This window comes from Leucoraja erinacea, chromosome 8, assembly GCF_028641065.1.
Source record: "Leucoraja erinacea ecotype New England chromosome 8, Leri_hhj_1, whole genome shotgun sequence".
NCBI lineage: Eukaryota > Metazoa > Chordata > Chondrichthyes > Rajiformes > Rajidae > Leucoraja > Leucoraja erinaceus.
Window position 1 is genome coordinate 43,429,422 of NC_073384.1, and position 25,666 is coordinate 43,455,087.

The 25,666-nt window shown below is 46.5% G+C and overlaps 1 protein-coding gene across 3 annotated transcripts in view; it reads left to right on the forward strand.

Annotated features, from left to right (window-relative positions):
* Positions 1 to 929: 929 nt before the first annotated feature.
* Positions 930 to 25,666, forward strand: part of LOC129699625 (lutropin-choriogonadotropic hormone receptor-like) — a 92,757-nt gene continuing 68,020 nt past the window's right edge. Inside the window, exon 1 of one of the 3 annotated variants that reach the window (XM_055639589.1) lies at positions 930 to 2,457. In XM_055639589.1, coding sequence (XP_055495564.1) covers positions 2,291 to 2,457 — 167 coding nt within the window. In that variant the 5' untranslated portion in view covers positions 930 to 2,290. The remainder of the gene's footprint in view (positions 2,458 to 25,666) is intronic. The other 2 variants (XM_055639588.1, XM_055639590.1) reach the window with 2 other exon arrangements.

Below are 25,666 nucleotides of genomic sequence, written 5' to 3' on the forward strand. Positions count from 1 at the left end.
CCCTCTGCCACCCATCTCTCTCCCCCCACCCCACGTCCCTCTCTACCACCACCCCCTGCCCCCTACCCCTCTGTCCCTCTTGCCCCACTCCCCCTACCCATCCCTCCCCACTCTTCCACTTCTACCCCCTTACCCCACGCCTCTCCCACCCCCCACCCATCTCTCTTCCCCCTCCCTTCTCCTCTCTCCCCCACCCCTTCCCCTACCCCTCTGTCCCTCTTCCACCACGCCCCCATCCTGCTTCTACCAATCCCGCTACTCCTCTACCCCTCCCTCCCTACCCCCTCTTCCACTTCTCTCCCACTCTCTCCTCCCCCTCTCCTCACCCCTCTCCCATCCCTCTCCCTCTCCCACCCCCCTTCCCTCTCTACCCCACCCCCTTTCCTCTCTAACCCCCACACCCTTCCCCTATCCCTCTGTCCCTCTTCCATCACTACCGCTACCCCTCTCCTCCTCCCTCCCCACTCTTTCCCCTCATTCCCCCCCCCCCCCCCCTCCCCCATCCCTCCTCCCTCCCCTCCCTCCCCATCCCCCCTCCCCCAAAGCTCTCTCCCCATCCCTCACCCCCTACCCCGCTCTCCTTTCCCTCCCAAATCTATCCTGTTTCCTCCCCTCTTCTCACCCCCCTGCAAACACCGTTGGGGAAACAGACCCAACGGGTCTGCTCTTGGTATAGTATCATATTAAAAACATTTAATGTATATCATTCCTACATTACTAATATTGTCAATATTATCACTGTGGTAGATGTAGAGTAATAAATGATAATATTCAGCCTGAACTAACTTTGGTTCATAGTTTTTTTATTGTCACGTATTCTGAGGTACAGTGAAAAGTTTTTTTTGTTGTGTGCTAAGATTGTAGTGGAAAGATTATACATGATTACAATCAAGCCACCCGCAGTGTACAGTTGCAGTATAAAGGGAAAAACGTTTAGTGCAAGATAATCTCCAGTAAAGTCCGATTAAAGATAGTTCGAGGGTCTCCAATGAGGTAGATGGCCGGTCAGGATCGCTCTCTGGTTGGTGAGGGGATGGCTCAGTTGCCTGATAACAGATAGGACGAAACTGTCCCTGAACCTGGTTCTAGAGGTGAAGGAGCAGAAAATACAGAGCAATGGTTGCTTCTAAAATATGTTGATGTCTTGCCAGAGATACTCCATGAACACTTCCAGACAGTTGTCTGTGCTTGTTCGAAATTAACTTTGTTCCTACCCTCAAGCCAGTCTTCTTTGAAAGCCAATTTTAATCAACCTTGCAGCACATAACATTAACTTGGTAAAGATATCTACAAAACAGGAACCAGAAGCCCATTTGTCTGACTCTGCCAATCCAACTGCACCATGTCAGCATACAGTATATGACTTTGTATGTTGACCCCATCAGAATATCTAGGATTAGGTCAGGATAACACTGGTCAGACAGCTGCATCTTGCATTATGAATGATGGCTCTTAGAGTGGTGGGGGACTGAGCAAGGATAAAGAGTGATCTTTAAAAATGTCATCCGTCTATCGTCAACCTGCACGCAATACTTGAGAACAATACGCAGCCACAAAGAGCTGCTGATGCTGGAATCTTGAGCAGAACACGAAGTGCTGGAGTAACTCAGCAGGTCAGGCAGCATCTGTGGAGGAAATGAAGAGGCAACATTTTTGATTGAGACCCAAGTCTGAAGGGTCCCGACACGAAACGTCGCCTGTCCATTCCCTCAACAAATGCTGCTGATCCGCTGAAATACTGCATCATTTTGTGTTTTGCTTAATACTTGACAACGCTTGTGAAAATTCAATGAGATCTAAATTAACTTAATATTCACCTTTCGCCTTTACAGCCATTCCTCTCCCTTCAAATAAATGGTGTAATTTAGAACGGGCTCGCCAGGCAGATTTCTTCATCAGGTCCTCACAGTGAACTTGCAAACCTGCCAGTGGAGTCCATGAGAAGTCCAATATTGGAATCCAGTCAGAAAATCACTGGCAAAGAGTGACCTGTGCATTCTAGTGGGACTCCTGCACTTGGTGGTAATTCTGTATAAGATTCAATTCAATGTAGCAAAGTTGATCCACATCTTCAATTAGTTTGCGCGCGTGACCGAGCGCCGGTGGACGAGCGTGGCTGCGGCGGCGGCGCGCGCGGAGATGTCCGGCAATCGGGGCGGCGCGTGGACCAGAGCCTGGGAGCTCGCGCCACCCCGGCGCTGCAGAGCATTTAAAGGAAGCACGCTGCATGCAGCGCGCCAAGCCCAAGTCTAAACACATTTTATATATATATAAACTACAGAGGACCTAAATGGCTTTTTCAATCACTTATCTGGCCCTCTTGATAAGTTGGAATATTGTCTCCGCGCAGACCTATCACTGCCCCAAGATCTGCCGCTGTTCCACTCAGTTTGTAAAATGCACAAAGAAAACTGCAGCCGGTGTCCCAGCTGCGATTTTACGCAGCTACTCCAGCCTGTAAGTATTCGCATTCTTTCCCTATTTCTCATTGTCTTGAAATAGGCTTCTTTCGTAGGTTGTAATTGATAATTTTGAAAAAGAAGTAAACTATCCAAAGGTCAGGTCTGATAAACGCCTAGTTACATATTCTATAACCATATGTCTATCAAGTCAGTTCACGTGGTAGTTCGTACGTTTGTATTAAAAGTACAAAAGTTTAAGAGACTGAAACTTCCGCGAGCTGCAATCATAATCATATTGAACCGTGATAAGTCTGAATATTAGTGCATAATTGTCGCCTTCAAATATTGGTTAAGTGCCGGGCTTTGTGGAAGGAGCCATTCTGGTATTACTTTACGAACCAGTACAGAGCCCGCTGATATTTTTATTACTTCCTCGGCAGTCCTCGAGATTGTAAAAAAACTCCAGCGAAAAAAAATATTCGGCTCCTGCGAACGGTACAATCTAAACCACAAATTTCCCGGGGAAGGTTATGAAGCTGGTTTTCACCTCATCAAAGACGCGAGAAGGTACAGAGTTATTACGAAGGAACTGCAGATGCTGGAAAATCGAAGGTACACAAAAGTGCTGGAGAAACTCAGCGGGTGCAGCAGCATCTATGGAGCAAAGGAAACAGGCAACGTTTCGGGCCGAAACCCTTCTTCAGACTTCAAACTAAAGTACAGAGTTATATGGGTTTTAAATGAATATTTTTACTGGTTGGAACAATTTTTCTGGGCAATAATTATAACCAGTAGCTTGGTCTATTAAACGACTTTCATTGTCTATATATGCATACCATTTAAGAATTATATCCACACTCAATCCGAATTCATTGTTTTAATTCCCTTTTAAAGTCTGTAACTAACATCTGCTCCTTGCTCTGGAGTGTCCAGTTGGCCAGAATGTCAACCTCATAAAAACCCGTAACTTTATGCATCTTTGTTGAGCTTCTTCATGGTTTTCTTTTCTCAGGTGTACTAACTACAAACTTGTGAGTTTCTGTCAGCAGCCCAAGATTCTCTGTAGCCAACAAGGACTCCGCAATAGTTTAATTATTGTTTTGTTCTGCTTTTCCACATTGCGTATTTGCATTTAAATTTATGTCCAGACAAAAACTAGATTAAAATATGCTTATTTGGCTGCAGTGACTGACCTTCCTTCCCGCATTTAAAGATTTATGGATCTGATCCCCAGACTATTTCGTTTTCTAGTTTATGTTTCCTTCTAATTCTCTATCCTGGAACACTCTTTCCTTCACATTACATTGCATAGACTCAGAGCTCCTTTCAGGTGGTGGCTCTAGAAATTGTTGATGCATTGGTAATCATTTTTCAATGTTCTATAGATTCAGGATCAGTTCCTGTGTATTGGAGGGTAGCTAATGTTATCCCACTGTTCAAGAAAGGAGCGAGAGAAAATGGAGAATTATAGACCAGTTAGCCTGACATCGGTGGTGGGGAAGATTCTGGAGTCAATTATTAAAGAAGTTATTAAGCATCTGGATAGACAGGGTCTGATTAGGAACAGTCAACATGGATTTATGCCTGGAAGGTCATGTTTGACTAATCTTCTTGAATTTTTTGAAGAGGTTACTAGGGAAATTGATGAGGGTAAAGCAGTGGATGTTGTCTATATGGACTTTAGTAAGGCCTTTGACAAGGATTCTCATGGAAGGTTGGTTAAGAAGGTTCAATTGTTGGGTATAAATGCAGGAGTAGCAAGATGGATTTAACAGTGGCTGAATGGGAGATGCCAGAGAGTAATGGTGGATGGCTGTTTGTCAGGTTGGAGGCAGGTGGCTAATGGGGTGCATCAGGTATCTGTGTTGGGTCCACTGTTGTTTGTCATGTACATCAATGATCTGGATGAAGGTGTGGTGAATTGGATTAGTAAGTATGCAGATGATACTAAGATAGGTGGTGTTGTGGATAATGAAGTAAATTTCCAAAGTCTACAGAGAGATTTAGGCCATTTGGAAGAATGGGCTGAAAGATGGCAGATGGAGTTTAATGCTGATAAGTGTGAGGTGCTACATCTTGGCAGGACAAATCAAAATAGGACGTACATGGTAAATGGTAGCGAATTGAGGAATGCAGTTGAACAGAGGGATCTAGGAATAACTGTGCATAGTTCCCTGAAGGTGGAATCTCATGTACATAGGGTGGTAAAGACTGCTTTTGGTATGCTAGCCTTTATAAATCAGAGCATTGAGTATAGAAGTTGGGATGTAATGTTAAAATTGTACAAGGCATTGGTGAGACCAATTCCACACAGGAGATTAGTGGGCAAAATTAGACCACATGGTATTGGGGGTAGGGTATTGATGGATAGAGAATTGGTTAGCAGACAGGAAACAAAGAGTAGGAATAAACGGGTCCCTGACAGAATGGCAGGCAGTAGCAAGTGGAGTGTCGCAAGGCTCGGTGCTGGGGCTGTAGGAACTATTTAAAATATATATTAATGATTTGGATGATGGAATTAAAAGTAACACTAGCAAATTTGCAAATGACACAAAGCTGGGTGGCAGTGTGAACTGTGAAGAGGATGCTAGGAGGTTGCAGGGTGACTTGGACAGGTTGAGTGAGTGGGCAGATGCATGGCAGATGCAGTATAATGTAGATAAATGTGAGGTTATCCACTTTGGCAGAAAGAACAAGGAGGCAGATTATTATCTCATTGGTGTCAGATTAGGAAAAAGAGAAGGGCAATGAGACCTGGGTCTCCTTGTACACCAGTCACTGAAAGTAAACATGCATGTACAGCAGGCAGTGAAGAAAGCTAATGAATGAAGAAATTAAGAAAGCTTGTGAAGAAAGCTAATAAAGCCTTCGTAATGAGACAATTTGAGTTTAGGAGTAAAGAGGTCCTTTTGCAGTTGTACAGAGCCCTGGTGAGACCACATCTGGAGTATTGTGTGCAGTTTTGGTCTAATTTGAGGAAGGTCATGCTTGCTATTGGGGGAGGGTAGGTTCATGAGATTAATCCCCGGGATGGCGGGATTGCCATATGAGGAAAGATTGGATAGACTGTGCTTGTATTCACTGGAATTTAGAAGTATGAGGGGTGATCTTATAGAAACATATAAAATTATAAAAGGACTGGACAAGCTAGATGCAGGAAAAATATTCACAGTGTTGGGGGAGACCAGAACCAGGGGCCGCAGTCTAAGAATAGAGGGGAGGCCATTTAAAACTGCGTTGAGAAAACACTTTTTCACCAAGAGAGTTGCAAATTTGTGGAATTTTCTGCCACGGAAGGCAGTGGTGGCCAATTCACTGGATGAATTTAAAAGATAGTTATATGGAGCTCTAGGGGCTAGCTGAATCAAGGGATATAGGGAGAAGGCAGGCACGGGTTATTGATTGTGGGTGATCAGCCATGATCACAATGAATGGTGGTGCTGGCTCCTCCTGCACCTATTTTCGATGTTTAATTGGTTTGTAGGTTAATTGGTTTCAGTATTATTTTTTAATTCTCCCTAGTGTGTAGAATAGAACTGGCGCATGGGTGATTGCTGGTTGATGCAGACTTGGCTGGGCCGAAGAGCCTCTTTTCACGTTGTATCTCTAAACCTGTTCACACAAGTTCTATGTTATTCCTACTTTCTCATCTACTCCCTACACACAAGGGACAATTTACAGAGGCCAATTACCCTACAAACCCACAAGACTTTGGGATGTGGGATGAAACCAGAGCACCTGGAGGAAATTCACCCAGTCACAAGGAGAACATGCAAACTCCACATATACAACAGATGAGGTCAGAGTCGAACCCTGGTTGCTGGTGCTGTAGCTCTACTAGCTGTGCAACTATTTAATTTTCCTGTTTCAGGTAACCCACAACCCATGGGCTCTTTTCACTTTCTTCCTGATCCACACAGGTATGCTCAGCTCACCTCCTTTTTCCAAACACCACCCCAGTCCCTCGGCAGCCTTTTTTATTCTCCTTTCCTAATTGGTACCGGCTGTCCATCATCATCCCCTTATTGGTTCCACTTATCCCCTTTCTTACTTATCAGATTTCAGAATCTGCAGCCTCCTATATCTCCACTTATCACCTTCCACTCTCTGACTACCTCCACCATCCCCTTCTCCCACCTGGCTGCATCTGCTTCTTCTTTCTTCTTCTCCTTATCTCTCTCTACTTATCACTCACCAGCTGCTGTTTTCCATCTCCACCCCTTCACCCCCAACCCCCCCCCCCCCCCCCCCCCCCCCCTTCTCCCCCCTCCCATCTCCCATCAGGCAAACATTATAGAAGTGTGAAAACGCACACCTCCAGTTTCTTCCCAGTAGTTATCAGGCAACTGAATCATCCTACCACAACCAGAAAGAACTGCTGAACTACTATCTACCTCATTGGTGTTCCTGGAACTATCTTTGCTGACTTTGCAGTGTACTAAACGTTATTCCCTTATCATGTATCTATACATTGTCAATTGCAATCTTGTATTGTCTTTCTGCTGACTGGATAGCACGCAATAATTATTTTCACTGTATCTCAGTACACGTGACAATAAACTAAACTAAACTAAACCTTGGGCCACCTGCTCATCTTTCTCCTCACCTGGTTCCACCTATCACCAGTCAGTCCCTGCTTCACCTCTTCCCCCTCACTTCTTTATACTGGTTATGCTCTCAGACGCGATACAGGCCTTGAACTGAAATGTCAATCGTCTCTCTGCTTCCACATGTACTGCCTGACCTGCTGAGTTCCTCCAGCAGTCTGTTTTTCACTCTCACTCAAATGTCTCTCTTTCTCCTCCATGCTATTCCAACGAAGTACAATACAATATTGTGGATCAGCATCTGACTCAAAATGGAATTAGACAGTTTCAGGAATTCCAGTCTCTTATGCAGCATTCAGTTGGTCATTGTGTCATAGAGTGGTGCAGTGTGGAAACAGGCCCTTCGGCCCAACTTGCCCACACCGGCCAACACTGTTGGTCTGCTCTCTTCCTGGAATCTCAGATTTAATTTGACCCCTATTTGCATCTCCTCCAGGCAAACCTGTACCTGTCCAGATGAACTGTCCCAACCCCAAACGTCAACTGTCCATTTATCCAGACAGATGCTGCCCAACCCCTGAGTTCCTTCAGCAGTTTGTTTGTTCCCAAAGGCCAAACTTATTCCCAGAGTAGATGATCAGTTTTGGTCTGATTGGAACTATATTTTGAGGTTAGGAAGCCAGTACAAAATGTTACATTTTTGTCTTTTGTAAATGTTATGTTCATCAGAGGCAGTTAAGACTGGAAAATGTTGCACCTTCATTTTGATTGTTTCTAAATTCTATATTGAAAGATCAAGGTTGCACAAGGAAATGAGTGATTTTGATTTTGCATAGGGTTATGTTTTTCCAGTATTTCAGTGATTTGTCTGCCTAGATTAATATCTGTGAAAATGTACAACCAGATTCCCATGTTTCCTTACAGCACGAACTGCCCCAACCATAAGTCTCACAATTCATCAGTCTCATTTTCCCGCTTATTTTTTGCCCGCATTCCCATCCGCTGCTCCCAATTTGTGTCATTCACCTACATGGTAGGGACAATTTACAATGGCCAATTAACCTACCAACCTGTGTCGTTTTGGAATGATGGAGGAAACTACACATGTACAGGGAGAACATGCAAACTCAGCATGGACAATGGACAGCACCAGAGGTCATCACTGACTCCAAATCACTGGTGCTGGGATGAAGCATCTTCACCACTTGTGACACTTTGCCACCCAATGAACTTGCCTACCAAAACTGCCATGGTTGGATTGAATTTTAATCCAGGCCTCTTAATTACTTGCCCTATATTTTAACCCATAAGCACCATGGTGGATAAAGATGAAAATTTCCTGCTAAATTCCGTATATTTATATTTTCTTTGGTCTTTAAAGGAAAACATTGACAGATAAAAGGAAGTTGGAAATACCATTTTTTCCCTTCATTCCACTCTTGTTTTCAACTTGTTCTGCCTGGAGACATGTAATGGAAACTATCCTGCAAAGATTTCCTCGTTGTTAGACTGCCATCGGTCATAAAACATTCTCATACAATTCACTTCAACATAATTTCACTACAGTGCTACTGATTTTGATCCCCCGATGGCCCAAACAGGCGATCATATTTCTGATTTTTAACTCCTTGTCCTCTATCCATCAGATCTTTCCCCCACGCTATCTTGGTAGCTTCTTCTATCCTTCTTTCCCCACAATGTATTTTATGCACCTGACCTCTCTTTGTCCCACTATGCTGGTTTTACCTTGGTGTACCTTGGATCCAATCTTGAGGACTTCTTCTCACAACTCTAAACTGCACCCTTTTCACCCAGACTTGTGAACACACCATTACCTTTCATTCCAATGTCCATTGATCAATTTCCCACCTCTTTGCATTTTTGAAGTATTTTGTAATAGAATTTATGTTAATGTTTAAACTCTTAAAAATTGGACACTCAGGATCCATCCAATGATAGAAAACAATTTCTAGACAACTCAATCTTCATCACACGTGCATGGGAGTTGCATAATCTGGCAGACGTCTTGGAACTGAATGTTTACAGGTATAAGTGTAATTTCTTCGTTGTTGATGCTTTGAGACCCTAAAGAGAGGAAAAGTTTATGAAGTACTGCGTTGTAGTGCGTGGGTCTCAAAAGGAAGCACGGTCCAGTGTTTTGAGAGGCACCTTTAATTATGTTCCTCCCTTTTGTAGGGAGGTCCAAACGAGAGAAAGATGGCACCCAAATGGCCTTTAAACCCTCTGGTTAAGGACCGCCTCCGGACTGAACCACTCCCGTGCCGAGGGGTTCGACATTATGATGGCACGACCCTTGGGAGCCGCCACAGGACCCCCCCCCACACCAGAACCAGAGGCACAAAACGCACCGGCGGGCGCACGACCCGGCCGGCCCGCGTGCGGAAGTCAGCCAATCGTGGGGCTGGCGGAGGCATAGGTGGAGGGACAGGTCGAGGGAATGTTCGAGGGACCGGCGGGAGGACAGGTGGAGTGACAGGCGGAGGGAGCCGTGAAGGGGGGCGCCCTCGAGGCCGAGGTTGGGCAACCAGCACCGGCTGGTCAATGTCCAGGTGTGCCGGCTTCAAACGGTCAATCGACACTGCCTCCGGCCGGCCCCCCATGTCCAGGACAAAAGTCGACTGCCCGTGTTCCAGCACCCGGAATGCGCCCTCGTACGGCCTCTGGAGAGGCGTCCGGTGGGCATCACGGCGCAGGAAGACGTATGGGCAGTCCCTGAGGGCTGATGGCACGTGTGGGCGAAATGTCCCATGGCGGGACGTTGGGACGGGTGCGAGCCTGCCAACTCGCTCGCGAAGGCGCTTTAGGGTGGATGAGGGTGTTCCCTGCTGCCCTGGCGCCGACGGCACGAACTCTCCGGGCACCATGAGTGGTGACCCGTACACGAGCTCCGCCGATGATGAGGCCAAGTCCTCTTTGGGAGCAGTCCGGATGCCCAGCATGACCCACGGCAACTCGTCCATCCAGTCCGGGCCGGAGAGTCGTGCCTTCAGTGCTGCCTTTAGCTGCCGGTGGAACCTCTCCACCAGACCGTTAGCTTGCAGGTGGTAAGCCGTGGTGTGGTGTAGCCACACCCCCAGCAAGCGAGCCATGGCTGACCACAGCTCGGAGATGAACTGTGGCCCCCAGTCTGAGGAGATGTGCGCCGGCACCCCGAAGCGAGCAATCCAGTGCACGGACAACGCACGAGCACACGTAGCCATTGATGTATCGGCCAGTGGAATGGCCTCCGGCCACCGTGTGAAGCGGTCCACCATTGTAAGAAGGTGGGTGATGCCCCGGGACGGCGGGAGAGGCCCTACAATGTCTACGTGGAGATGGTCGAATCGCCGGTGAGGTAGACCAAACTCCTGGAGAGGCGCACGGACATGGCGCTGGATTTTTGCCATCTGGCACGGAATGCAGGTGCGAGCCCAATGGCCAACCTGCTTGCGCAGACCGTGCCACATGAAACGAGCGGCCACTAGTGCCGTTGTCTCCCGGATTGATGGGTGAGCCAGTCCGTGGATCACCTTGAACACCCTCCGGCGCCAGGTGGCAGGGACGATAGGGCGTGGCTGACCGGACGACACATCGCACAGGATTGTCACCCCCCCAGGACCGAGAGGGACATCCTCAAGGCGGAGGCCGGAGATGGCAGTCCGGTAGGTGGGCATCTCATCGTCCGTGAGCTGTGCCTCTGCCAGAGCAGAATAGTCAATTCCGGGCGCCACCTCGAACACGGCGTTGATAGCGGGGCGGGACAATGCGTCGGCCACCCGGTTCTCTTTCCCCTCGATGTAGCGGATAGATGTTGTATACTCCGATATGTAGGCCAATTGCCGCTGCTGTCGTGCGGACCAGGGGTCGGAAACCTTCGCCAGGGCGAAAGTGAGCGGCTTGTGGTCCGTGTAGGCGGTGAACGGGCGGTCCTCCAGGAAGTAGCGGAAGTGGCGCACTGCCAGGTGCAGAGCCAGGAGCAGAGCCAGGAGCTCGCGATCGAACGCGCTGTATTTCGTCTGCGCGCGGTTGAGGTGCCGGCTGAAGAAGGCCAGGAGCCGCCAACCTCCGCCCGTCAGTTGCTCCAGCACAGCGCCCACCGCCGACTCCGAGGCGTCCACCGTGAGAGCAGTCGGGGCATCTTCCCGTGGGTGCACCAGTAGTACGGCCCGAGCCAGGGCCTCCTTCGCGCTGCCAAATGCAGCCACTGCCACGTGGGTCCATTCAACGGCTTTGTTCTGCCCTCCCGCCAGGAGTTGATACAGAGGCGGCATGATGTGGGCCGCGGATGGAACGAAACGGTGGTAAAACGCCACCATACCGACAAACTCCTGCAGGCCGCGCACCGTGCGTGGGCGGGGAAACCGACGGATGGCGTTGACCCTGTCAGGCAGGGGAACCGCGCCTTGCGCAGTCACGCGGTGGCCGAGGAAGTCAATCTCGGTCACCCCAAAACGGCACTTTTTGAGGTTGATGGCCAAACCATGTTCGCTGAGCCGCTGACAGAGCTGCCGAAGGTGGGCGCAGTGCTCCTGCTACGAGCGGCTGGCCACCAGGATGTCGTCCAGGTACACAAATATGAAATCGAGGTCGCAACAAACCCCGTCTATCAGGCGTTGAAAAGCCTGCGCGGCGTTCTTGAGGCCTAACGGCATCTGCGTGAACTCATACAGTCCGAATGGCGTGATGATAGCCGTCTTGGGTACATCATCCGGGTGGACCGGGATCTGGTTATAACCCCGTACCAGATCCACTTTTGAAAATATTGTGGCCTCAGCCAACTGGGCGGTGAAGTCCTGGATGTGGGGTACGGGGTATCGATCCGCGGTTGTTGCGGCGTTCAGCCGCCGGTAATCCCCGCAAGGTCGCCAGCCCCCGCTTGCCTTAGGGACCATGTGGAGTGGGGATGCCCATGGGCTGCTTGAAGGGCGGACGATCCCCAAGGCCTCCATCGTGCAGAATTCTAGCCGTGCCAGACGCAGTTTATCTGGCAGCAGTCGGCGCGCTCGTGCGTGGAGAGGTGGGCCGGAAGTTTGGATAAAATGTACCACTCCGTGACTGGGGGTAGATGACCGAAACTGTGGGGTCAGGATGTCTGGGAACGCGGCCAAGATCCGCGCGAAGCTGGAGTCCACGGACGACAGGGGCCGTCCCACCAGCTGATCCAAACGCAGCATGATCGGCTCCAATGTAGGGGCATTGACCAAGCGCTGACGCCTGACGTCCACCATGAGGGAATGCGCCCGGAGGAAGTCGACCCTGAGCAATGGCTGGGAGACATCAGCAATGGTAAACCGCCACGAGAAATGGCAGGAGCCGAAAATGATCGGAACCATGCGCACTCCATACGTGCGGATGGGGCTGCCATTCGCCGCGGTGAGGACGGGCCCCCGCTTACCGGAACGAATGTCGGCCAGCGATGGGAGCAGGACGCTGAGCTCCGCTCCAGTATCAACGAGGAAGCGGGTCCCAGAGCGCCGATCCCAGACGAAGAGGCGGTGAATTTGGCCGGCCGCCGCAGGGACTAATGGCAGCCGGCCCAGGCATTTCCTGGGAACGTGCACGGCTGGCGGCATTGTCGTGCTGCAGCACCCCAGCGCTGATGGACATAGCATCAGCGTCTCGAGTTTGTGTTACTTGGATCTTGCCTGCTCCTGCTGGTGGTACCTGCAGCTTGCTGGTGCTGGACTGCAGGTGCAGTACCTCTCACTGCTGCTGGGGGGCGATCGTGCGGGCTGTCGGGCTGGAGCTGTCACTCCTTCCACAGCTCCCCCGCCCCACCGGAGGAAATCGGGAGCTGCCGGGATGACGTCATAGGCACGCCTGCCGGCGGCCAGCACGCTGACGTCATCAGGACGCGCCATCCACAGCGCGTCGGCGCGCCTCCCGAGGGCCCTAAGGTCGGCAAACAAGGCGTCTGTGAGCTGCAGATGGATGTAGGTCGGCAGCGGATGCAGGTATGTATATTCGTATAGCAGGCATGGCACGTGCCCATCCAGTAGAGTCACCATCTCCTTTAGGAGGCTAGGTGACAATCGGTCGCCTAGGCCCTCCATATGCAGGATCCTAGCAGCATGCTCCATCCTGCTTAGTCCATAAATCTGGAACAGGAGCTCCTTGAGGCCGAGATATTTATCAGTGTCCGGGGGGGCTGCAAGGAAGTCCGTGACCTCTTCAACCGTGTCCTGGTCGAGGGCCCCCACCAGGTAATAGAAGCGGGTGGCAACGACCCTGATGCCCCGCCGGTTGAACTGGGCCTCCGCCTGCTGGAACCAGATGAGCGGCCGGGTGGTCCAGAAGTTGGGCAGTTTCACCGAGACCGCGTCCAGAGACAGGGCCGGGCCGGCCTGTGAGGAGGTAGGGCTTTCTCTTCTCTCCATCATGACGCCAATGGAGCGTCGGGGGTCACCAATGTAGTGCGTGGGTCTCAAAAGGAAGCACGAAGTCCAGCAAAACTGATCACCAAACTCGGTAACCTGGGCATCGACCCCTCCCTCTGCAACTGGATACTGGACTTTCTAACCAACAGACCCCAGTCTGTGAGGTTAGACAAGCACACCTCTTCAACCCTCACCCTGAACACCGGCGTTCCTCAGGGCTGTGTGCTGAGCCCCCTCCTCTACTCCCTCTTCACCTATGACTGCACACCTGTACATGGTACTAACACCATCATCAAGTATGCAGATGATACAACGGTGATTGGCCTCATCAGCAACAACGATGAGCTGGCCTACAGGGAGGAGGTCCAGCACTTAGCAGCATGGTGCGCTGACAACAACCTGGCCCTTAACTCCAAGAAGACCAAGGAGCTCATTGTAGACTTCAGGAAGTCCAGAGGCGGCACGCACACCCCCATCCACATTAACGGGACGGAGGTGGAACGTGTTTCTAGCTTCAGGTTCCTGGGAGTCAACATCTCCGATGACCTCTCTTGGACCCACAATACCTCTACTCTGATCAAGAAGGCTCATCAGCGTCTCTTCTTCCTGAGGAGACTGAAGAAGGTCCATCTGTCTCCTCAGATCCTGGTGAACTTCTACCGCTGCACCATCGAGAGCATCCTTACCAACTGCATCACAGTATGGTATGGCAACTGCTCTGTTTCCGACCGGAAGGCATTGCAGAGAGTGGTGAAAATTGCCCAACGCATCACCGGTTCCACGCTCCCCTCCATTGAGTCTGTCCAAAGCAAGCGCTGTCTGCGGAGGGCGCTCAGCATCGCCAAGGACTGCTCTCACCCCAACCACGGACTGTTTACCCTCCTACCATCCGGGAGGCGCTACAGGTTTCTCCGTTGCCGAACCAGCAGGTCGAGGAACAGCTTCTTTCCGGCGGCTGTCACTCTACTAAACAACGTACCTCGGTGACTGCCAATCACCACCCCCCCCCCGACACTTATTATTATTTTTTTTAAATTCAAATCGTTTGCTATGTCGTTCTTCAAGGGAGATGCTAAATGCATTTCGTTGTCTCTGTACTGTACACTGACAATGACAATTAAAATTGAATCTGAATCTGAATCTGAATCAGTGTTTTGAGAGGCACCTTCAATTATGTTCCTCCCGGTTGTAGGGAGGTCCAAACGAGAGAAAGATGGCACCCAAACCCCTGCCTTTAAACCCTCTGGTTAAGGACCGCCTCCGGACTGAACCACTCGCGTGCCGAGGGGTTCGACAGTATGATGGCACGGCCCTTGGGAGCCGCCACAGCATAATTAAAATAAGCAACTGCAGATGCAAGGAACACTCTGATGTTTCGCCACATTACCCACTGCCTTAAAATTATTTGTTTGTGATGGCTCTCCATGGAATTGACACTTGCCATTCTTGGGAGTGCTGCTTAACGCAGAAATTTAAATTCTTCACTTTCTTTGATATCAAAGTTTCCATGTGTTATCTTTATTACATTGTCAAAAATTAGCCCACTTCTCTTTTACCATTCCAACTATATTGGTTGCTACATGCTGGATTCTGTAGCCTGTACAGTGTGCTACACACTAAGCTCTCTGGGAAGACTTTTCATGTGCAGCCAACCTGTTGAAATTGGAAGAACGATGTTTAATAAGTGAATGAACCACCTCAACATATGCTTTGTGAAATATGTGTTCTTACGCATGCAAGTATAAAGAATCATTAAATTAGAGAACATAGATACATATCACATAGTACACAGTTGACGCTGTGTCACTTTTGCAATTGAGCAATCTGTTAATATTTGAACAATATATTATTGTTGTAATATTTTGGACATTAGTGTTGTCGGAAAAGCTGCCATTTATTTTTCTTCCCTTGATACCCTGGGAATTTGGTTGTTGGCTCCCTCCTTGAAATAGTTTAGTCGAAAAGAATATGTAAGGTTTGAGAAGCTAAAATTAGACAAAGCCCTCCAGGAATATAAAGCAGGAAAGAACTTAAACGAGGATTTACGAGGGCTAAGAGGGGCCGAGAAATGTCCTTGGCAAGTAGGATTAATAGAATCGCATCATTTTTAAAATAAGTGGACAGCTAGGAAAAGGATAAGTCCACTCAAAGACAAAGGTGCCTTGAGCTATAATTTCAAATGCATCTATCATGTCTCCCCTCAACCTCCGACACTCCAGAAAACAATCTATGTTTGTCCAACTTCTCTTCATAGCTAATACCCTCTATCCAGGCAGCATTCAGGTAAACATCTGCTACTCCCACTTCACATCCTTCCTGTAATTGGGCAACCAGAACTGCACACAAATGTGGCTTAACCAAAATGTGGTAGATGTTATTATTTTCATTTTCACACAGGTTTCAGATTTCTGAGAGTGAGGAATATATTAAATAATGGTAAATAATGCAGTAATAGAATTGTAATTTATGACTACATTCACATACTAAATTTTGTGGCCCTTCAGAGGTAATGAATTTTCAGTTGTACGTGATGATTCAAGGTTACGGTTTCCCTTGGAAGAGAAAAAATATGTAATTGATTCTACTTATTCTAAATTGATATTATCCTGTGTGGAAAAATAACATACTCTTTTAATTTAAATTCACTATAGATGAGAGTCGAGAGTGTTTTATTGTGAAATATGCCAAAACAGAACAATGAAATTCTTTCTTGCAGGATAACAGATGTGTTAACATAGTTTTTTTTTAGTGATCCATCTGCAGAGATTCTGCAGATTTAAAAAATGGTGCAAGAGCTGCAATGAGTTAAATTGGAAGATTGGGAATTCATCCCTAGCATAAGAGAGGTTTGTTCAAGAGGCTGAACATATCAAGAAAGCATTTGTTCTTGAATCTGAGACGCGTGTTTTCAAACTTTTGTATCTTCTGCCTGATGGGGGAAGGGAGAAGAGACAATGAACGAAGTGTGTATGATCCTTGAGTATGTTGGCTGTTTTCCAGAGGCAGCCTGACGTATTGATATAATCAATAGGGGGAAGGCTTCTTTGTGTGACGGACTGGACAGGGTCCAGAACCCTCTGCAATTTCTTACGATCTTCCCATAACAAGCTGTGACTGTGTCTGGATGAGATGCTTTCTATGGTGCAGTTGTAAAACTTGGAAAGAGTCGTTGGAGATAGGCTGAATTTTCTGAGTCTTCTGGGGAGATAGAGTGCAGATGTGCTTTCTTGACCGCAGCATCCATGTGGTTGGACTAGGACACATTGTTGGTGATATTTACACCCAAGAACTTGAGGCTCTCGGCCATCACCACTAATGATACCGACAGGGATATTTACTCCACCCTGTTTCCTGAACGCTGCCAAGCTCCCTCATTTTGCTAACATTGAGCGAGAAGTAGATCATTGAAGTGAATTACTTCGCTTTTCAAATTGGCAGTCTTAGTTGATAAAGACTTGGCTTGTGGTGCATTCTGGATGGGAGCACTAGACCAATGTAAGCATGGATCTCTTTATCACTGTCATATCTCCAATGATAACAATATTTTTCTGATGCTCGCTACTTATTCTGCAGTATTTGTGAAGTCAATCTTTTGGCTGAGGAAGTTTATGAGCTGAATGTTCAATCAGCTGATTCTTGCTGCTCATCTGTCAGCAAGAACATTCTCCTGTTTGTTCATACTCTGTAATTCATCTTCATCAGATTGACTGGATCATTTCCTTGGAGTCTTGACCCTCTGAAACTGACTGTGCTTGAACTGTTCCAGCTCGACTGCTGGATCACTGACAATTTGGAATTTAGTCTTTCCGTGCAAGGATCAAAGGAAGAGTAAAGTGAAACTGCAAGACACTCTTGAAAATGAGCTTCCATCAGCAATGTTTCGTTTGAAGTTGTACATTGCAAGGAGCCTTGTGCATCTTCCCTTTATCTGTGCCATGATGGATTGAGTGCGTGAAGGAGGTAGTGAGGAGGGAGAAATAACTAGGAGGGATGACTGGTTTTTTGTTTTGAAGAGGACATGGGTTCCACCCTATGTTCTCAGGTACCAGAATATCTATTGTGGCCTGTTCCAATAAGAAGATTGTGCAAAGTGGCACAATGGAAGAGTCGCTGCCTTGCTGTGCCAGACCCGGGTTTGACCCTGAATATGGGTGCTGTCTGTGTGGGGTTTGTATGTTCTCCCTGTGACCGCGTGGGATTTCCCCGGGTGCTCAGGTTTCATCCAACACTCCAAGACCTACAGATTTGCAGATTTGCTTCAATTGAATTGTCCCTGGTGTATTGGATAGTGCTAGTGAATGGGGTGATTGTTGGTCGGCGTGGCATTGGTGGGGCTTATATCTCTTAAGTAAAATAAAAGTATGTAATCTTATCCTGTAAACAGAGATGTTGCTGAAGATGGGCAGCAGAGTGGTTCCAGATAAATTAATGCCTTGAAAGATTTCATCTGTGAATATTTTTGATAGTTACAGGAAGGTTGTGGTGTATGGTTTGATATGACAACAAGAATGTGTATGTTGCCTTGCACATCTCACCTTGCCACCACCACCACCACCACTGTGTGAACATACATGTGAAGTATGTCAGAGGGAACTATCATTGTCTAAGGGCTTCAGCACAAACTTCCAGTTATAATGTTTAGAAAAGCTTCTGAGTGTATATCCTTTCACACAGAGTTCCTGGAGGCAGGCTTAAATCAATGTATTAAGATAACCCGAATACCCAATTTAACTGATCCAAGGGAACTGCAGAGTTAAATGTCTGAAATTTAAGCAAGTTCAAAATATCTCAGTTTAGATCCTGCCACTTTACTTCAGTGAATGGAAAGAAAGATCCCCTACTGTGATGTTAGTTCAATAGTTGATAATAGTAAGAGTAAACGAGAACTTACCAGTTTGAAGTTTGATCTTGATTTTATGAGGAGTTACGATGAGCGATTACGTGAAGAAGAAGGGCCGTCCGTCTGCGTCAATCTTCAAAGCAGCGGTGTTAAATCACAGATAAAAAGAAGACCTTAGAATAGTAAGATTATGAAGAAACTAGAACTTCCATGTGACCTTGATAGTATGAGGGTGGGAGCGGTGGGCACGTAATCGCTCATCGTAACTCCTCATAAAATCAAGATCAAACTTCAAACTGGTAAGTTCTCGTTTAATCTTACTATTTTACTTCGGAGTCACGTGAGTGACTACGTGAAGATTTCAAAGCTCTGTGATTTTACGCCGGCTACGAATCCAGGCGTCACTCACTGAATGGATTGACCATGGATGACATTATTATTAAAGCATTCAGACATAACGTAGTTATTAACGACACTGATACTTTTAAGTAAAGAAAAGAAAAATAAATGTTTTATTTGCTTCCCCTCCAAACCTGTGGGGAAGCTAGTTTACAGAACTTAAAATGGCACGTGCAAATATCCCTGGTCCGCTTATGGGTTTATTATAGAACCGCTGGAACGTTCTTTCGTTCACCCATCCTGCAGCTGCTAGTATGTCATCCAGGGGCACGTCCATCGCTCTTGCTGCCGACGTTGATGCAGCCCTGGTGGAGTGAGATTTAAAAATATAAGTATTTATTCCCGCTACCACCATTACCTCCTTTAACCATCTGGAGATGGTTTGAGTCGACACCTTTCGGTGTGGTTTCCTGTGGCTGATGAGGACCGATTGTTCTGAGCCTCTGAGGTTTGCTGTGACTGTCAGGTAGTGGTGTAAATGATTTACCACACACAATCGTTGGTCCTCTGGATATGCCAGAAACTGGATCTTCATCACTGGCATTCCTAGCCTGCTCCGTTTAATCAGGTCCTTTACAATGAATGTTATATTATTCATGTCGTTGGTCATGTAGTCCAGTCGTAGTTTTTGTAGAGTCTGGACTCTTTGGGCTGTTGTTAGCGCCATCAGCCTAACCACTTTCAATGTAAGTTTGGACAATGATAAGGCCATTGGTTGTCCCCACTCACGAAGTAAGGTCAGTACCATGCTCACATCCCATGTGTCCGTGTACCTTGGCCTTGGGGGTATCAAATTATAAATTCCCTCATGAATTTTATTACGAAGGGGTGCGTTCCTATCGGCCCGTGCCCTGCCTCCAGACTCAAATAGGAGGATAGTGCACATCTGGCACTGTTGACTGCGCTATAACTTAATTTATAGTCATAGTACAGGCTTGATAGGAACTCCAAGACATCTGTTATCCGAACTGAGTTATAGGCTATTTCATTTGTATGGCAGAAAGCTTCCCACTTCTTAATATGAGTGGTGTACTGTTTTTTGGTATATCCCTCCATGCCTTTGTGATGACATCTACAGTTCGTTCGGATAATCCAATGTCTTGAAATGGCCTTCTCAGAATCTGCAAATCAACAAATCAATCCGGTCAGATAGTGTTTAAGAAGGAACTGCAGATGCTGGAGAATCGAAGGTACTCCAGCTTTTTTGTGTACTTCCGGTCAGATAGTGGATGGCTGCTCCCTGAAACTGGGTTTACTAGGAGATCTCTCCTCTTAGGTACAACCATTAATGGCTGAACTATGATCCCCAATATTTTTGGGAACCAGGCTTGTGTAGGCCAATCTGGTACTACTATAATGCCTGTGGCTTTGTCTTGCTTTAGTTTAGCCAAGCATCGGTTTATGAGGCAGAATGGTGGGAAAGCATAGATATACATTCCTCCCCAGTTTAGGGAAAAAGCATCCACTGATTCTGCTCCTGGGTCTGGTTCCCAGGACACATATCTGGGTAATTGATGGTTCAATCTAGATGCAAAGAGGTCCAATTATGGAGTGCCAAATCGTATTGTTATTTCATTGAATACCGTACGATCCAACATCCATTCTATGTTATCATTAAACCTTCGTGACCTTGCATCCGCCACCGTGTTATATCTTCCTGGTAGATATACTGCCGTTACCCAAATATTCCTCTCAATGCACCAGTGCCAAATGCGGTTAGATAGTCTGTCACAGGATACAGATTTTACACCACCCATGTGATTGATATATGCTACAGCCGTAGTGTTATCAATCTGAATTTGAACATGTACTCCTTGCATGTTGTTACAGAGAGACTTGAGTCCATATTGTGCCCCCAACAATTCTAAGTAATTGATTCCATATTGTTGGAGTATAGTTGACTCTTGCTCATTCCATCTGCCTCCACAGCTTCTTTCTGTGTTAGTGGCTCCCCATCCTAACCCGCTTGCGTCAGTTTGGAGAAACACTGATGGGCTCTCAATAAAGATTTCCCTTGAGCCGAGTCTTATGTTTGCCATCCACCATTGTAGTTCAAAAATAGCTTCTGGTGGTAACCGCATTGATTTGCCAAATTGATCTGCATGTAGTTTCAATGCTCGTTCCTTTGCCCGTTGTAAATGCTGGTAGTGCAAAGGTCCGTAGCGTACTGCAGGAAAGGCAGCTACCAATTTCCCAATAGCACTAGCTGTTTGTCTGATAGTTGGTTTGTATTTTCCTATCAGATCATAGCAGGCTTTCCTCAAGTCTTTTTGTTTGCCTTTTGGCAGTGTCACCAACATGGTTACTGTGTTTATGGTAAATCCTAGATAGTCAATTACCTTAGTAGGAGTTAACTTTGATTTTACTGGATGGATTAGGAACCCAAGTTTCTCAAACAGGGTTTTGGTTGCCTTGACTGTTGCTTCTGCCAATTCTTTGGTGACTCCAAAGATAAAAATGTCATCCAAATATGCCATGACTATATGATTTTGAGATCATAAAAGCCCCAGAATTGGTTTCAGTAATTTGATAAACAGTCTAGGGGCTGATGTCAACCCATTTGGTAGAGCCTTGTATTGCCATTATTGACCCATCCAGGTAAACTTCAAATATCTCCTAAATTCTTTGTCAATAGGCATCTTTTAGGTTGATGCATGCCATATAGCCATTTTTGGAAACCAAATGCGTTGCTGTTCCAAAATTGTCCATTTTAAAGTGTTTGTATTGCACATATGTATTTAGTTCCGTAAGATCCAAAATAATACGGACCCCCCCATCTTTTTTCTCCTTTGGAAAAATGTTGGATATAAATTGGTGAGGTTCTGTAAATGACCTCTCAATGACATTATTTTCAGATAATGTTTCTATTTATTTTTAAATATCCATTGTCTCTTTTTGGGAAAAGGCATATGTGCGTGTATCAGAATGTGTTGGTGGTGGTGATAAATTTAAATTGAACTCAATTTTGAATCCTTCTATACTGTGTAGTATGAAAGGATCCTTTGTAACCCAACACCATTCTTTTAAGAGGTATTTCAACCTGCCACCCACCTGTAAGTGAGGTTTGCTTGGTATATTCCCTAAGGAACTGGTTCGACTTACCTCTGCTGTTACTGGCGTCGTGGTGCTGGCTTTTGTCCGCGAGGTTTGGTGAGCAGTGCTAGTGGTTGCTCTCTCCTTATCCTCGCTGTCGGTTTGCTGGGGCCTGCCCCTAAAAAAGACCTCGTGTCAGGGGCAAACCTTCCTCCTGTGCCTTGCTCTCTTGGTGTGAAACGCCGAGAGCTGTAGGGGTGGAATCTAGTCGCTGGGCCCCTGGGTGTGGGCTGACCTCTTGCTATGAGGCGTACAGTTTTTGCCTCATCATCCAGGTCCCGTACCTGTCTAGACAGGTCTTCTCCAAACAGGTAGTTTGCCGGCTGGGTGTTGCTGGCTTTGCAAAGTGCAGCAAACTTTGTATTTACAGCCGGCTTTATGGCCTCCTTCCGTATGCAGTTTATCTCAAATCGTGCATTGCATAGTAGAGCCATGGTGTCTTGCTCCCGCTCAGTGAGGATGCCTCCTTCCACACCCCCAGCAAATGAAGTGATTCCTGACCCCAGCAGGTTTAACACTTTTTGGAACTTCAATTCCTGGTTCCTGATTATGGGACCTATTTGTCCCCAAATAATGCGGTTCACCGCTTGCACCTTTAAGGAAGCACAGTTTGATGGTGGGGGGTACCTGTTTAGGGTTTCCTCCATAACAAGATCCTTTAGCTGATGAGACGCCAAGTAGTTTATATTTCTTGCTAGGTCCTCATCCAATGGTGCTCCCAGTGCTGTGGAGATCGCATATTTGGTTGATTGTAGGGGTATTTCCTCCAATCCCCCCTGGGAGTGTTCCCCCCCTGTGCTTCCTAACTCTGAGTCCGGGTAGTCCCCATATGTGCTTCCCCCTTCCATGGGAAGCCCATATTCTTGCCCAGAGTATGAGGGTGCTGGCACGGCCCGTAAATGGGACTCGTGCTGATAATACTCCTTTCTGCGGAGTTTATCATTGTGGAGCAGCTTCTCCACCAGCTGCTCCATATGGGCGAGTCGTCCTCGGACGCTCCCCGATGAGGGAGGGTATCCCTCTTCCCCGGACTCGTCCGAGTCAACGGGTCTGGCAGACTTGTGCGTGGCTTTACGTCCCGTCTGGACCACCACGGTGCTCATCTTCTGCACCAGGTCTGCTGCTGCCGTTTCTGTTGCCAGCGGCAAAGTCGGAGAGAATGAACGTCGTCCGCTACCGAGAATGCTGCGGTCTTCGGCAGCCCGTTTCCCCGCGGACCTTCTCTTCGACATTTTGGCCTGAAAGAAAAATAACTTCTGGCCTGAACAGAAAAACGTAGGGGTAAGCAGTTCAAACTTTTCTTACCTGCCGCCTTTTTTAAATCCCAACGGCTGAGAGGACGTAGTGCCGCTCCCGTCTGTTGCGCGCCTTGCGTTTAGACGTAATGACGCGCACACAGACGGACGGCCCTTCTTCTTCACGTAGTCACTCACGTGACTCCGAAGTAAAATGGACAATTGATTATCTTAGAATCTATGACTATTTTAATATGGTTTCTAGTTGGCACTTACTTGGAGCACAAAACGTGTTAATTCAATGTGACCTTGAATGTTCATCACAGCATGGCTTGTGTGGTAAATGCAAAATAAATGTCAGGATGATGAGGATGATGTGTTAAAGTTCCTCATCTGACATTGGGATTGAGGCATGCTGCTGAAGAGTGTGCAGAGATTTTTATCTAACTTTTTATTTAGCTATGTTATACACGTGGAGGTGTTTAATGTTGGTAGCAGGTAACTAGCAGGGCTACATTCCAGCACAAACATCTCTCCAATTTGAACAACAAACCGACCTGAATGTGTATGGCTACTACTATAGAAAGATTGTTTAATTTCATGAATGGACCAATGGAAGGTATTTTACAACTTTCAGTTCGGTATTGTAAATTTGGGAATGGTTGATTCCTCCTGGACTCAACTGGACTGTCCAGTGTTTGAAAAAATGCTGCAAAATATAGATTCATTCTGTTCCCATTCCTACACAGAATTACTTGTTAAGTTGAAAATAATAGATGCTAGAAGTTTGTTTTTTAATTCAGCATAAAGGTTCTGCAATTTACTGTATAACTGTTGATTAGTTAAAATAGTGTTTTATCCAATAACTAAGATAAAATTGCGGAATGAACTTTGTGTCCAATCGATTTGTCTGAAGGCTATTATTGAGCCAGACTATCTTTAAAAAACATTGAATTATTTTTTTCTCTGTCCTATTTATTAGTAACCACCCACATAGAAATAGATTACAAAAACATTTTGTCTTTTAAGTGTACATTTCCAACCACCAAAATTCTTGACCACCATTTCAAGTGGTGGTTGTTACATTCAAACCCTATGAAAATTATATTTTTCTCTTCAAACACAATGTCACAGAGATAAATTACTTTTTTTAGGTGATGATGGATGGTTAAGAAGGATGGTATGTCCTGTTCCTTTCTCCTGAGGCAATATTCAAGAGCAATGACCCAAATGTTGCAACTCAATTGAAAACGTGATGCACCAGTTTTAAAAAAAGTTTTTGTGTCCACAGAATAATCCAACAGGGTGTACTTAGGTTTAGGTTTAATATTGTCACATGTAGCGAATGCAGTGAAAAGCTTTGTTTTGCATGATATCCAATCAGATCAGATAATACCATACATAAATACAATCTAGTCAAACTCAAGGACAATAGATAGAGCAAAGGGGAAGCTACAGAGTGCAGAATATAGTTCTCAGCATTGTAATGCATCAATTCCATAGACAAGGTCCAATGTCTGCAATGATGTAGAGGTGAATTGGACACAACCCTAGCTTATAGAAGGGCCGTTCAGAAACCTCATAACAGAGGGGAAGAAGCTATTCCCGAGTCAGGTGATATTCGCTTTCAAATTTCTGTAATTTCTGTCAGATGGGAGTAGGGAGAAGAAGGAATGACTGGTGTGGGATGAGTCTTCCATAGTAACATAGAAAATAGGTGCAGGAGTAGGTCATTCGTCCCTTTGAGCTTGCACCGCCATTCAATATGATCATGGCTGATCATCCAACTCAGTATCCCGTACCCGACTTCTCTCCATACCCCCTTAGCCACAAGGGCCACATCTAACTCCCTCTTAAATATAGCCAATGAACTGGCCTCAACTACCTTCTGTGACAGAGAAGCAGTGTGAGATGTAGATGGAGTCAATGGTGGAAGTCTGGTCTGTGTGATGGAAGGGACTACATCTACAGCACTGCAATTTCTTGCAATATTGGACAGAGATGTTCCCTAACTAAGCTGCGAAGCAACCTGACAGAATGCTTCAGATCGTTGGTAACATTAATGCCAAGGAACATAGAGCTCTCAGCCAATTCCATTTTTATGTCCTTGCCATAAAAAAAGTGCAGTGAAGATTCCAGGAATGGCAGGTATGCTGCCTCTGGAATGTCAGAGATTGAGGGGACACTTGGTAGAAGTACATAGAATTATGAGAGGTATAGATAGGGTAGACTGAAGCTTTTTCCTGGATTTGAAATGTCCAACACCAGAGGTCATGGATATAAGGTGAAAGGGATAAAGTTTATTGGAGATGTGTGGGGTAAGTTTTTGTACACAGAGAAAGGTAGGGCCCTGGAATGCATTACCAGGGTGGTGGTGGGGACAGATCCGATAATGGTGTTTAAGAGGCTTTTTGATAGGTGCAGAGAATGGAGAGATATGGATCATGTTCAGGCCGATAAGATCAGTTTAACTTGGTATCATGGTCGGCACAAACATTGTGGGCCGAAGGGCCCATTCCTTTGCTGTACTGTTCTGTGTTCTATGCTGTACGAGGAGAGCTTGAGTACATTTGGCTGAATTCTCTAGAGGTAGATAATAATAAGATTAAACGAGAACTTACCAGTTTGAAGATTGATCTTTAATTTATGAGGAGTTACGATGAGCGATTACGTGAATAAGCCCCGCCAGTCCGCATGCACGTCAATCTTCAAAGCAGTGGTGTGAAATCACAGATAACAGTAGTCGAAGTAGCATGGTAAGACATAGAGAAGA